At 36.6% G+C, this 16,173-nt stretch overlaps 1 protein-coding gene across 1 annotated transcript in view; it reads right to left on the reverse strand.

Moving 5' to 3' along the window:
* Positions 1-16,173, reverse strand: part of LOC121385132 — a 46,125-nt gene that overhangs the window by 23,977 nt on the left and 5,975 nt on the right. Inside the window, exons 5-12 of the mRNA XM_041515669.1 lie at positions 14,653-14,814; positions 13,652-13,784; positions 10,906-11,190; positions 8,966-9,124; positions 7,473-7,679; positions 6,041-6,220; positions 4,284-4,403; positions 1,175-1,309 (exon numbers count right to left, since the gene is read on the reverse strand). Of these exons, the coding sequence (XP_041371603.1) occupies positions 1,175-1,309; positions 4,284-4,403; positions 6,041-6,220; positions 7,473-7,679; positions 8,966-9,124; positions 10,906-11,190; positions 13,652-13,784; positions 14,653-14,814 (1,381 nt within the window). The remainder of the gene's footprint in view (positions 1-1,174; positions 1,310-4,283; positions 4,404-6,040; positions 6,221-7,472; positions 7,680-8,965; positions 9,125-10,905; positions 11,191-13,651; positions 13,785-14,652; positions 14,815-16,173) is intronic.

The following is a 16,173-nucleotide window of genomic DNA, read 5'->3' on the forward strand; positions in this document are numbered from 1 at the left end:
ATATATATATATATATATATATATATATAAACCTACATTTGCCCTATTTATTTATTTATTTCGACATATTTTCATTATTATATCCACTTAAGGTTCAAGCACGCTGTCCTGGTCATACACCTCAGCTATCTGGGCTGTCTGTCCAGAACAGCGGGTTACTTCTTAGTTGGTTAGTGAGAGAGAAGATTGTGTAGTGGCCTCAACCCTACCCATTGAGTCCTTAAGAACTCGCTCTGGATGGGAACCGGTACCGGGCTGCAAACCCTATACCTACCAGCCTGTAGTCCGATGGCTTAACCACTGCACCACCAAGGCCGGGTATCTGTCTTAAACTGACTTCTCGAGCTAAATACACCTTGCACTCTTTTCCCATGGGAATATGGATAAGAATCATTCGATGATGGTATTTTCCTTCCAGGGTGTGAAAGGGTTGTGTTTCAGTCGAGCTATCTCTGTGTTTTTCAAACAGCATGTGTCTCTACATGGCACAGGAGGTTAACTGAGCAGATTCAACACTCTACATACATACCAATATGACAGTTATGTCCCTTGAACACTTTACATGCATCCAAGTACCTCGAACCAGCCTCAGTGGCGCAGTAGTTAAGCCATCGGACTACATGCTGGTAGATACAGGTTTCGCAGCTTGGTACTGATTCTAACCTAGAGCGAGTTCTTATGGGCTCAATAGGTAGGTGTAAGGCCACTGCACATACTTCTCTCTCACTAACCACAAACCAACTAACAACGAACGCACTCTCCTGGACAGACAGCCCAGATAACTGAGGCGTGTACCCAGGACAGTGTGCTTGAATCTTAATTGGATATAAGCACGAAAATAAGTTGAAATGAAAATGAAAACGTACACTTCTCATACATACCATCAGTTATCTCCCTTGGACACCAAACGTACACACCAATATCACAGTTATTTCCCTTGAATACTTTACATACATACCAATATCAGTTATCTCCCTTGAAAGAGTACTTGACACACCAATATCAGTTATCCCCCTTGAATTAACACTTCATATATTATGTAGTAATACTATAGTTATATCAGTTGTATATGCTTCACATACATACCAATACCAGTTATCTCCTTGGAATAAATATTTGTATACCAATATGTCAGTTATATCCCTTAAATCCACTTCACATATGATATACATACCAATAGTACAGTTATCTCCCTTGAATCCGGCGCGACACCCGCACCGACAACTGCCAGCGGTGTTGATGCAGTATTTATTATCTTTATTATTTGCCATACACGGACAGCTGGACTTTGTGTCACATTCATTGATATCTGTAAAAAAAAAAAAAGGAGTAATGAAAGTCTGTTATTAATTCATTAATTGAGTATCTGGCTGGCTGGATGACTGACCAACCAACCAATTGACTGACTGATCAATCGATGCATGAATTGACAGAATGATTGATCAGTTGGTCGGTTGGCTAAACGATTAATTAATTGATCAGCTGGAGGAATGATTAATCAATTGATCAGTTAACTGAGTAATTTATCAATTGATCAGTTAACAGAATGATTAATCTGTTGATCAGTTGGCTGAATGATTAATCAACTGATGTGTTGACAGAATGATTAATCAATTGATCAGTTAACAGAATGATTGATCAATTGATAATTTGACTGAATGATTGAGCAATTGATCAGTTGACTGAATGATTGAGCAATTGATCAGTTGACTGAATGATTAATTAATTGGTTAGTTGCCTAAATGATTTATCAATTGATCAGTTGACTGAATGATTTATCAATTGATTAGTTGATTGAATGATTGATCAATTGATCAGTTGACTGAATGATTTCTCAGTTGATCAGTTAACAGAATGATTAATCGATTGATCAGTTGGCTGAATGATTAATCAATTCATCTGTTGACAGAATGATTAATCGATTGATCAGTTAATAGAATAATTGATCAATTGATCAGTTGACTGAATGATTGATCAATTGATCAGTTGTAGCAATGAATAATCGATTGATCAGTTGGAACAGTGATTAATCAATCCATCAGTTGACTGAATGATTAATCAATTGATCAGTTGGCTAAATGATTTATCAATTGATAATTTTGAGTGAATGATTTATCAATTGATCAGTTGACTAAATGATTGATCAATTGATCAGTTGACTGGATGATTAATAAACTAATAAGTTGATTGAATGATCAATCAATTGATTGCAGCAGTACCCCTAAGATTGAGGGAAGTCATGACTCCCAGTCTTTATATTTGGCTACATCAGTGATTACTATACAACCTACATCAGTGATTCCTACACAACCTACATCAGTGATTCCTATACAACCTACATCAGTGATTCCTATACAACCTACATCAGTAATTCCTATACAACCTACATCAGTAATTCCTATACAACCTACATCAGTGATTACCATACAACCTACATCAGTGATTCCAATACAACCTACATCAGTGATTCCTATACAACTTACATCAGTGATTACCATACAACCTACATCAGTAATTCCTATACAACCTACATCAGTAATTCCTATACAACCTACATCAGTGATTACCATACAACCTACATCAGTGATTCCTATACAACCTACATCAGTAATTCCTATACAACCTACATCAGTGATTACCATACAACCTACATCAGTGATTCCAATACAACCTACATCAGTGATTCCTATACAACTTACATCAGTGATTCCTATATAACCTACATCAGTGATTCCTATACAACTTACATCAGTGATTACCATACAACCTACATCAGTGATTACCATACAACCTACATCAGTGATTCCTATACAACCTACATCAGTGATTACCATACAACCTACATCAGTGATTCCTATACAACCTACATCAGTGATTATCATACAACCTACATCAGTGATTCCTATACAACCTACATCAGTGATTCCTATACAACCAACATCAGTGATTCCTATATTACCTACATCAGTGGTTACCATACAACCTACATCAGTGATTCCTATACAACCTACATCAGTGATTCCTATACAACCTACATCAGTGATTACCATAAAACCTACATCAGTGATTACCATACAACCTACATCAGTGATTCCTATACAATCTATATCAGTGATTACCATACAACCTACATCAGTGATTACTATACAACCTACATCAGTGATTACCATACAACCTACATCTGTGATTCCTATACAACCTACATCAGTGATTACCATACAACCTACATCAGTGATTAACATACAACCTACATCAGTGATTACCATACAACCTACATCAGTGATTACCATACAACCTACATCAGTGATTACCATACAACCTACAGCAGTGATTCCTATACAACCTACATCAGTGATTCCTATACAACCTACATCAGTGATTACCATACAACCTACATCAGTGATTATCATACAACCTACATCAGTGATTCCTATACAACCTACATCAGTGATTCCTATACAACTTACATCAGTGATTCCTATACAACCTACATCAGTGATTCCAATACAACATACATCAGTGATTCCTATACAACCTACATCAGTGATTCCTATACAACATACATCAGTGATTCCTATACAACTTACATCAGTGATTCCTATACAACCTACATCAGTGATTACCATACAACCTACATCAGTGATTACCATACAACATACATCAGTGATTCCTATACAACCTACATCAGTGATTCCAATACAACCTACATCTGTGATTCCTATACAACCTACATCACTGATTATCATACAACCTACATCAGTGATTACCATACAACCTACATCAGTGATTCCTATACAACCTACATCAGTGATTACCATACAACCTACATCAGTGATTACCATACAACCTACATCAGTGATTACCATACAACCTACATCAGTGATTACCATAAAACCTACATCAGTGATTACCATACAACCTACATCAGTGATTACCATACAACCTACATCAGTGATTCCTATACAACCTACATCAGTGATTACCATACAACCTACATCAGTGATTCCCATACAACCTACATCAGTGATTACCATAAAACCTACATCAGTGATTACCATACAACCTACATCAGTGATTCCTATACAACCTACATCAGTGATTCCTATACAACCTACATCAGTGATTCCTATACAACTTACATCAGTGATTACCATACAACCTACATCAGTGATTCCTATACAACCTACATCAGTGATTACCATACAACCTACGTCAATGATTACAATACAACCTACATTAATGATTCCTATACAACCTACATCAGTGATTCCTATACAACCTACCAGCACAATGCGTCTTGTTGATAAGATTGTAGCCGTCCATGCACTTGCAGACGAATCCTCCAACTGTGTTCTCACAGGTCTGGTCACACCGAGCCGTACCATGCAGACACTCGTCCTCATCTGCGAGTCAAATAAAACACACATTGTTATATGTGCTTAAAATGAAACAACTGTCAGTCAAATAAAACACACATTGTTATATTCGCTTAACATAAAACAACTGTCAGTCAGATAAAACACACATTGTTATATGTGCTTAAAATAAAACAACTGTCAGTCAGATAAAACACACATTGTTATATGTGCTTAACATAAAACACACACTGTTATATGTGCTTAACATAAAACAACTGTCAGTCAGATAAAACACACATTGTTATATTCGCTTAACATAAAACAACTGTCAGTCAGATAAAACACACATTGTTATATGTGCTTAAAATAAAACAACTGTCAGTCAGATAAAACACACATTGTTATATGTGCTTAACATAAAACACACATTGTTATATGTGCTTAACATAAAACACACATTGTTATATGTGCTTAACATAAAACAACTGTCAGTCAAATAAAACACACATTGTTATATGTGCTTAAAATAAAACAACTGTCAGTAGATAAAACACACATTGTTATATGTGCTTAACATAAAACACACATCATTATATGTGCTTAAAATGAAACAACTGTCAGTCAGATAAAACACACATTGTTATATTCGCTTAACATAAAACAACTGTCAGTCAAATAAAACACACATTGTTATATGCGCTTAAAATGAAACAACTGTCAGTCATATAAAACACACATTGTTATATTCGCTTAACATAAAACAACTGTCAGTCAAATAAAACACACGTTGTTATATGTGCTTAACATAAAACAACTGTCAGTCAGATAAAACACACATTGTTATATGTTCTTAACATAAAACAACTGTCAGTCAGATAAAACACACATTGTTATATTCGCTTAACATAAAACAACTGCCAGTCAAATAAAACACATATTGTTATATGTGCTTAAAATAAAACACACATTGTTATATGTGCTTAACATAAAACACACATTGTTATATGTGCTTAACATAAAACAACTGTCAGTCAAATAAAATGAAACAACTGTCAGTCAGATAAAACACACATTGTTATATTCGCTTAACATAAAACAACTGTCAGTCAAATAAAACACACATTGTTATATGTGCTTAAAATAAAACAACTGTGAGGCAAATAAAACACACATTGTTATATGTGCTTAAAATAAAACACACATTGTAATATGTGCTTAAAATAAAACACATATTGCTATATGTGCTTAAAATGAAACACACATTGTTATATGTGCTGAAAATAAAATAAAAACACTGTTATATGTGCTTAAAATAAAACAACTGTCAGTCAAATAAAACACACATCGTTATATGTGCTTAAAATAGAACACACATTGTTATATATGCTTAAAATGAAACACACACAGTTGTATGTGCTTAAAATAAAACTTGCAGCTTCATGGAAGGGGTGTAAACTCTAGGATCCCCACCCCCCGTCAACATCCTCCACTGGACACTTCCTGTTTTATGGAGGGGTTGTAACCCCTAGAACCCCATTTGAATCCTCCACTGGACACATGTAGCTTTATGGAGGGGTGCTTCCACTAGAACACCCTCTGAATCCACCACTGGGTATTTGCAGCGTTATGTAGGGGTGTAACCCCCTAGAATCCCCCCTTTGAATCCTCTACTGAATACTAACCATAACATTTAATGCCGTCTCCTTGGAGACCAGCGGGACATGCAAGACATGGATGATCTGAAGATGATGCGTTGCACGTGCTGCCAAGGTAACACTGCATCTTACACACGTCACCCACAACCTCGCAGAACCTCCCTGTGGTTGATCCGTAACAGTTACACTCAACCTGGTAAAATATTCCTGAAATACACAGAAAATTATTCTTGTTTAATCTGAACGACAAAATTGTATTCCTTGATCAAAATCATATCTTGAAAGTCAAAAGGATGTGATGGCTTCCATGAACTACTATCAGGTGATCATCCTTAGGACTGCCACTCCCCTAGAAGTTATGTAACATGTCATGCCTCTTGCACTGCCTGTAGGAGGACTGCCACTCCTCCATAATTCAAAAACTAAAATTGCCAAGAGGGATGACATGGATTTCACATCAACATGGTTCAATTATGGTGATGCGATAGCTAGATTTGGTTTCCAACAATTAATGTAATTTTTATTTATTGTCCATTTTTAGAGAAATAAGGTCCTTAAATCCGTGACAGTATGCCTTTAATAATACATATACAGCAAGACAGGTATAATTTTCAGCTCTCGAAAAAAAGGGGGGGGGAAAAGCTAACAAAACGTTTTCAATTTATAAACAAAGTTATCTATACGTTTTGACAGTTTTTTGTATGGTTTGCTAACGTGAAATATTGCATTAAAAAACAAAGAGGGCAAAGTGAGTTTTCTCCGTTTGGATGTTTTTGATGTATCAACAAATAATGCCATTGGAAAAACTGGTAGCGAAAACTAAAATTCAAGTTGAGAAACTTTCGAGAACAATCTATATGTGTTTATAATACAACAAATTCACAAACACGTGAGTGGAAATAGCTACGTGCAACATTGAATGATGTATGCAAAAAAATGAATGTATGTTTGTCTTGTTAAATGTCTGTATTAAAAAATAATATCTGTATAATTCGCATTGTGTCTTTTTAATGACAAAAAGAAGGTAAAACATGGAAGGTGATGAATCACGGCTCCCCACTCCTGACATTATTGATGCTTCTGAAGATAATAAACAAGTGAAAGACAATTCAAGCTGAGTAAGGCCAAATAAAAGGTTGGTCTCCGGTCAGACCAAAGTTTCATAATTGATGCCGCGATGCAGCTTTGTTTTCTTTCTTTTTTAAAGCATGCATTGCACAGAAAAGGTGGGTATATTTGATATCGAAATAAGAGGCATATTTAAATTGAACGCAGAATGCACGTCCTAGTTCATGCATGACGTCATTTTGGCTACAAATGCGGTTTCATGTCATAGAAAAGCCTGGGAAAATCGATGTCATACTGCAGGACATTTTTGTTTAATGTTGACGCACGAGGGTCAAAATCGACGCAAGCGCTGACCTGGTACCAGAAATTTATTTTGTTTGGCCGTATCTACCTTTTGACATTTTCGTCATGTTCTCCGCCGATTTGTACATGCACTGACTAGACTTGTCACACCCGCAGAAGACGATGTTGGGAGTGTATCGGCCAGTCAGGTTGTGTTTTGTGTCTCTCACCACAAACGTCAGCGGGCTCGGCGAACCATTGGAAACATCCCTCAATTGCCTGGTTAGGTTCCACGTAAACTGTCTTGTAGATGAGTCTGTAAAACATTTCACACAGGATACGTTATGGTGAAACAGAACAAATTTATCAGAGGTCACAGGTCACAGACAAGTATAATGTTATGTACACAGATGTATGTACTAGGTGCAGATGCACAACCATACTCTCTCTCTCTCTCTCTCTCTCTCTCTGTCTCTCTCTGTCACATGGACACACACACACACAGAGACACGCATACACACAGATTCTCTCTCTCTCTCTCTCTCTCTCACACACACACACACATACACAAACACAATCAGCCACACACATACACAAACACATAAACTCTCTCTGTCTGCCTCTCTGTCTCTGTCTCTCTCTGTATCTGTGTCTGTCTCTCTGTGTGTTTCTCTCTCTTCTCTCTTTCTCTCTCGCTCTTTCTCTTCCTCTCTCTCTCTCTCTCTCTCTCTCTCTCTCTCTCTCTCTCTCTCTCTCTCTCTCTCTCTCTCTCTCTCTCTCTCTCTCTCTCTCTGTCACACATACTGTCTCTCTCTCTCTCTCTCTCTCTGTCTCTCTCTCTGTGTGTGTGTGTGACCCATACAAACACAAACACAATGAGACACACAGGAGGAATGAAACATCGTGTTACATATATCGCAAGGGAGTGGCAGTCCTCATAAGGATGAGCACCTGATAGCGGATTATGGAAGTAATCACAACTTTTCTTAAAACTTCCTTTAACTCTACCTTGTGCAGAGATACAATTTTGATCAATGAATATGGTTTTATTTTTCAGATTCAGATATATACACACATATACACATATATACCAACACATAGACAGACACACACATACACACACACACACACGCACGCATAGACACACACACACACACACTCACCCACCCACCCCCACACACACACAGATTGACACACACACACAAAACACACACAGACAGACACACACACACACAGAGAGAGAAACACACACACAGACACACACACACACAGGCATACGCAAACTGACATACACACACAGACACACACTCACACACACACACAGAGAGAGAGAAACACACACACAGACACACACACACACAGGCATACGCAAACTGACATACACACACAGACACACACTCACACACACACACACAGACAGACACACACACACACACACAAACACATATCACACAAATACTACACACATAATCATACACACAGTTTGGTCACTATTATTGTATAATTAATGAGAAAATCATTGTGTGTGGAATATAATAAAGAAACACTCGAAGTGTGTTTGTTTTGTTTGTGAGTATTTGTGAAATAGTAACCAGTGCTTACTGAAAGAGTAATTCTGCAGAGATGATTCTACTGTTATCTCAAGGTCACTAGAGGTCACCAGCTGGCTTGATACATTGAGTAGTTTTGGAATCGGCATGGAGTCAAGGTCGTATCTCCAGGTTTTTTCCATGTTAACAAACTCTGGGGGTGACGAGTTTTCTGCATGAAAACAAAGACAATTTAATTTTTTATGAATGGTTCGCCATTTTTTTTAAACATGCAAATTGGAAATCAGCACATACCCCCTCCCCACCCACCCCCCCCCCTTCTCCAAACCCCCCTATAAAGAATCCATGTACTGAACATATTTGCCATATTTTGATCATTGCTGTGTACGTAATTTTGGTTGCAAAAAAGAAACTAATTGGTCACAGGGATGGACCCAGGATTTTGTAAAAGGGTGCGGATCACAAAACTTTAAAAAAGGCAATTTTTCAAATGTAAATGTAGGGATTCGGAGATGTACTAAAAGATGAGTTTGTAAATGATTTGTAGCCGTTCAGGGATGTGCTAAGAGATGAGTTTGTAAATGATCTGTAGCCATTCTGGGATGTGCTATGAGATGAGCTTGTAAATGATCAAATGATGTGTAGACGTTCAGGGAGGTACTAAGAGATGAGTTTGTAAATGATTTGTAGCCATTCAGGGATGTACTAAGAGATGAGTTTGTAAATGATCAAATGATCTGTAGGGGTTCAGAGATGTACTAAGAGATGAGTTTGTAAATGATCAAATGATCTGTAGGGGTTCAGGGATGTACTAAGAGATGAGTTTGTAAATGATCAAATGATCTGTAGGGGTTCAGGGATGTACTAAGAGATGAGTTTGTAAATGATCAAATGATCTGTAGGGGTTCAGGGATGTACTAAGAGATGAGTTTGTAAATTATCAAATGATCTGTAGGGGTTCAGGGATGTACTAAGAGATGAGTTTGTAAATGATCTGTAGCCGTTCAGGGATGTACTAAGAGAGGAGTTTGTAAATGAGCAAATTATATGTAGCCATTCGAGGATATGCTAAGAGATGGGTTTTCGTGGTAGTTTGGTGAATGACAGATTTTATCTTTAAAGTCATTAGGAAGGGCTCACAGGGATCCCATGGCACTTCAAAAGGACCCCTACGGCCCCCTCTAAATCCGTAAGTGGGACATTTGTTAAAAATCAGTGTTTACAACCTACCTCAGAACAGCTGTACTTCGAACAAAGTTATATTTTCATTGTTGCTATGGGTGACATCATGGATGCTACGGAAGGTGTGATTTAACAGTTTTTAAATGTGCATTCTTATATCTGGCATCTTCAAATACCTATCAGACTCAGTTTGTTCAAAACTGTCTACTATATTGTCATTGTTGCTGTGGACACAATATTGGTTACAAAAGTAATTACAGTTTGGAAAATGCATTTCAGTGTTCAGTACACCCCGAAAAACCTATCAAGAAATCTTTTAACTGAGGTACGTCATTTTGCTGTTGCTAATCTTGTTCATTTGTCATGTTAGATCATGCTTTATTCAATTATGATTCAAGCACACTGTGCTGGACACATGACACGCTTCCCTCCAATCGGTTTGTCTGTCTAGGTCAGTGGGTTAATGGTCAATTATTAGTGGTTATTGTAGTGGCCTTACACACACACCCTGCACTGGTGGATCCAGGGGGGGGGGGGGGCTCACAGTGATCCCATGACCCCAAAACCACCACCACCATTACCCAGGAAGTGCCCTTTTTAACAACTTTTAGTGGGTTCTTTCAATTCATCATCTACACTAAATTGACCTGAAAATGCATCTCTTCGGTGAGCATGCCCCCCACAATTCCCAATATTACTAAATGTTTGATATCCAATAGCCGATGATTAATAAATCAATATTCTCTAGTGGTGTCGTTAAACAAAACAAATTTTAACTGTTATACAACCATTACATTACTGCATACGTACTCCTCTTGCTAACAACATCTTCTTGTTTTGTCTGTTCGTCCTTCAGTGAAGTTGACTGTGACGTATTCCCTGACAATTTGTATCTGACGAAACAAGCAGTGTTTTTGTCACACGCTGACTTGGCCTGCGTTATCACCGACTGATTGTTGTTAAATAAAACCTCTAAGAACTGGGTCAAGTTTGTGAAGTGTTTTGGGGTAAACGCTCGGTCTTGTAAGGCATCAAAATTCAAATTATTTGTGAGAGAATAGTCGAAGATTGATGATGTGTTCTGTTTAAGCCTCCCTGTTAATAAATAAATGCATAGATAGAATAAATAAATAGAAAGTAGGTACATAAATAAATAAACAGACAAATAAAATAAATAAATAAATAAAAATTATATACATAACTAGAAAATAGACAGATAGAAAAATAAATAAATGTAATAATATTATGTGTATATGTATATAAAATATATAATTTAAAAATACAATGTAATACCCATAACAAAATAATATTTTTAAAACCCAATAATAACATACTAATAACACACAAACATACAATATCAACTTGAGGTCATCTGACCGGCTGCTCCTTGGTATTGACCAAGTCATCACAATGATACCATTCAATAAAAAGATCAAGTGGTCTGTGATGTACGAGTTAATGAGAAACAGTACTCTGATGAACAAGTTAACTGGAAGCTCAAAGGTTAAAACCTGGTTTTTGAGATATGTAACGAATAGAATACTACACGTTCATTAGACATCATTTATCTTATATAGCTTGTTGGGTTTTTTTTTTTAAAAATGGATCCAACAAGTTGTCGCTCATTGTAAATAGGTTATGAAACAATTCTTACGATAATTGGTATCTAATAGCCACTCATGTACGAATGTATTTCATATGTTACAGCACATGTGGCTCCAATTCCCTAAATTAAAATATATTACAGTTAGAAAATCTTGCTATTTAATTAAGATACATTACAGTTAGAAAATCTTGATAATTTAGTCTATATGATATCTATATTGGGTAAAAAATATTTTTTATGTTCTAACTTTCCCAAATTTGGTCTGGTTCAGCTGGATTTAACTAGACAAAAATAAATAAATAAATAAATAAATAAACAAATAAATAAATAACAATAAATAAATAAATAAACATCATCAGGGCTCTATATACTAACATGTTTAAATAGACATCATCAGGGCTCTACATATTAACATGTTTAAGAAGACATCATCAGGGCTCTACATATTAACATGTTTAAGAAGACATCATCAGGTCTCTCAACATATTAACATGTTTAAGTAGACATTATCAGGGCTCTACATACTAACATGTTTAAGTAGTCATCACCAGGGCTCTGTATACTAACATGTTTAAGAAGACATCATCAGGGCTCTACATACTAACATGTTTAAGTAGACATCATCAGGGCTCTATATACTAACATGTTTAAGTAGACTACATGTTTAAATAGACATCATCATGGATCTACATACTAACATGTTTAAGTAGATATCAGCAGGGCTCTACATACCAACATGTTTAAGTAGACATCATCAGGGATATACATACTAACATGTTTAAGTAGACATAATCAGGGATCTACATACTAACATATTTAAGTAGACACCACCAGGACTATAAACTAACTTGTTTAAGTAGACAACATCAGGGATCTACATACTAACATGTTTACGTAGACACCACCAGGACTATATACTAACATGTTTAAGTAGAAACCACCAGGATTATATACTAACATGTTTAAGTAGACACCACCAGGACTATATACTAACATGTTTAAGTAGACACCATCAGGGCTCTACATACTAACATGTTCAAGTAGACATCATCAGGGCTCTACATACCAACATGTTAAATATACATCATCAGGGCTCTATATACTAACATGTTTAAGTAGATATCATCAGGGCTCTACATACTAACATGTTTAAGTAGACATCATCAGGGCTCTACATACTAACATGTTTAAGTAGACATCATCAGGGCTCTACATACTAACATGTTTAAGTAGACATCATCAGGGCTCTACATACTAACATGTTTAAGTAGACATCATCAGGGCTCTATATACTAACATGTTTAAGTAGACATCATCAGGGTTCTACATACTAACATGTTTAAGTAGACATCATCAGGGCTCTACATACTAACCTGTTTAAGTAGACATCATCAGGGCTCTATATACTAACATGTTTAAGTAGACATCATCAGGGCTCTACATACCAACATGTTTAAGTAGACATAACCAGGGTTCTGCATACTAACATGTTTAAGTAGACATCATCAGGGCTCTTTGTACCAACATGTTTAAGTAGACACCACCAGGATTATATACTAATATGTTTAAGTAGACACCACCAGGACTATATACTAACATGTTTAAGTAGACACCACCAGGACTACATATCAACATGTTTAAGTAGACATCATCAGGGACATACTAATATGTTAAGAGTAGACACCACCAGGACTACATATCAACATGTTTAAGTAGACATCATCAGGGACATAGTAATATGTTAAGAGTAGACACCACCAGGACTACATATCAACATGTTTAAGTAGACACCACCAGGACTACATATCAACATGTTTAAGTAGACATCATCAGGGACATAGTAATATGTTAAGAGTAGACACCACCAGGGACATACTAACATGTTAAGAGTAGACACCACCAGGGACATACTAACATGTTAAGAGTAGACACCACCAGGGACATACTAACATGTTTCTTCTTCAAGTAAGAGCTCTGTCTTGTTTGTTTGTGAGTAAACATCTGTAAGTCCGTTATCGTGCAAAACATTTCCAAATGTAGTCGGTACGGTGACTGACAGCAGTAACTGGTATCTCCCTGACACCTACAACAGAAACAGGTAGTGTGTTACACTTAGTGACACCACAGCACATTGATATGTAATCAGATACCACTAGGAGAAGAAACGAATGTATATATGTTTGTCTAAAGTGACATACTCTAGTTTGTAAATACTATAGTGTATTGTTTAGCTTATGCATTTCCGTATATTCGAAGGGTTTGTGATCATCCTGGTGTTTCTAATGCCACGAAATGCATTTTTCATATTTTTAAAAATGCACATATCTCTAAATCAGTAATAGCTATGGAGATGAGCGCCAGTCTAGTTTAAGGGTATTTCCCCATTTCAACGACACGGGCTCTTGTTTCACTCCATTGTAACTTTATCCAGATGTGATACAGGTCAGGCACAGTGGAAGCAGTAGGAATTAAGTGGGGAGGGCTGACTGAGATTGAGGGTGTAAAACAAAGTCTGTAAGGGGTTCTGGGTATGTTCCCCATTAAAACTTAGAAAACTAGATATCCTGAAATGCAATTTCCTGCTGTCAAGTAAAATTCGTCTCTGCCTTAAGATTTTCTACCAATAATATTTTTTATTCAGAATATTGGGGGGTCTAGCCCCAGCACACCCCGCTTCACTGTGCCTGCAGGTTTGTATATCTGCAAAATTAACTAAATCCCATCACATTGATATTTAATCATATACCAAAGGAAAGAAATATATGCTTGGTTAATGACACCCCATCACATTGATATTTAATCATATACCAAAGTAAAGAAATATATGCTTGGTTAATGACACCCCAGCACATTGATATTTAATCACATACCAAAAGGAAAAGAAAGAAATACATGCGTGTTTAATGACAACCCAGCACATTGATATTTAGTCAAATCAAATTCTAACTTGCCTGAATAGTTACACCATCTTTGAATACTAAACTAAGCTGTTGGTTAATGGTATGAAAACTCCACTCTGCTGATGAATTTCCAAGGTAAAGTTGAGAACTGTTAAGATAAACCCTGATATCAGTTGGCATCTTCAGGTGAATTTCAATTCGATGCAACCCGACCTGAAAAACAAAACATATTATTTATAGTCCTTCCCCACCGGGAACGCCTTTTTCATACTATCGAATTTTCTATAAGTTATTTATTTCTGAGCCGATTGGTGTCTAAATTACTTTGAAACGTGTGTGTGTGTGTGTGTGTGTGTGTGTGTGTGTGTGTGTGTGTGTGTGTGTTATTTCCAAAACACATTTACTTTTCTTTTTACGTAAAACCAAACTGATTTTTTTTTTTTTTTTTAAACATTTTTGTAGAAGGATAGGACAGAATTTCTTCCAGAATTGAGAATTTGGGGCAGGCGATAATGGTTGGGACACAAACAAATAGTCCATTTTTCAGAGGTGGATCTAGTAGGGGCTGGTTATGCCATCGGACATAAGGCTGGTAGGTACTGGGTTCGCAGCCCAGTACCGGCTCCCACCCAGAGTGAGTTTTAACGACTCAGTAGGTAGGTGTAAGACCACTACACCCTCTTCTCTCTCACTAACCAACTAACAACTAACCCATTGTCTTGGACAGACAGCCCAGATAGCTGAGGTGTGTACCCAGGACAGCATGCTTGAACCTTAATTGGATATAAGCAGGAAAATAAGTTCAAATGAAATATATACAATCAGTATGCTAATATATCTTAAATGTCTCCCATAATTTAAGCTAGGGTAGCAATTCCCACAACCCCCCCCCCCCCCCCGCATGTTGTTCTCATTGCGAGATGAAGTGATATACATATGATGATTACTACATTAATTCTTATGACAAGATTATTCAGAAACATTAACAAAGCATCTGTGATGTAGGTGTCTGTAATTAAATTAACTGCATAGGTCATAATGAATATTCATACATTGAATCAAATTAACCAAAAGTCATTAAAAAAAGTGTCACACCTCAAATACACTACCAAAAAAAGGTCATAATGAATATTCATACCATGTATGTTATTAACCAGAGGTCATAACGAATAGGTATATCTCAAGTACAATTAACCAAACCAACTCATAATGAATATTCATATATTGAACGCAATTAACCAGAGGTCATAGTGAATATTCATAACATACATACAATTAATCACATGTCATAATGAATAATCATAATTTATGTAGAACTAATATAAGTTTATATTATAAATTATATTCAAAAAGTGCAGGGGCGGAACGTAGCCCAGTGGTAAAGCACTCACTTGATGCACAATCGGTTTGAGATCGATCCCATTCGGTAGGCCCATTGGGCTATTTCTCATTCCAGCCAATGCACCACGACTGGTATATCAAAGGCCGTGGTATGTGCTATTCTGTCTGTGCGGTGGTACATATAAAAGATCCCTTGCTACTAATACAAAATGTAGCGGGTTTCCTCTGTAT

This window comes from Gigantopelta aegis, chromosome 11 (assembly GCF_016097555.1).
Source record: "Gigantopelta aegis isolate Gae_Host chromosome 11, Gae_host_genome, whole genome shotgun sequence".
NCBI lineage: Eukaryota > Metazoa > Mollusca > Gastropoda > Neomphalida > Peltospiridae > Gigantopelta > Gigantopelta aegis.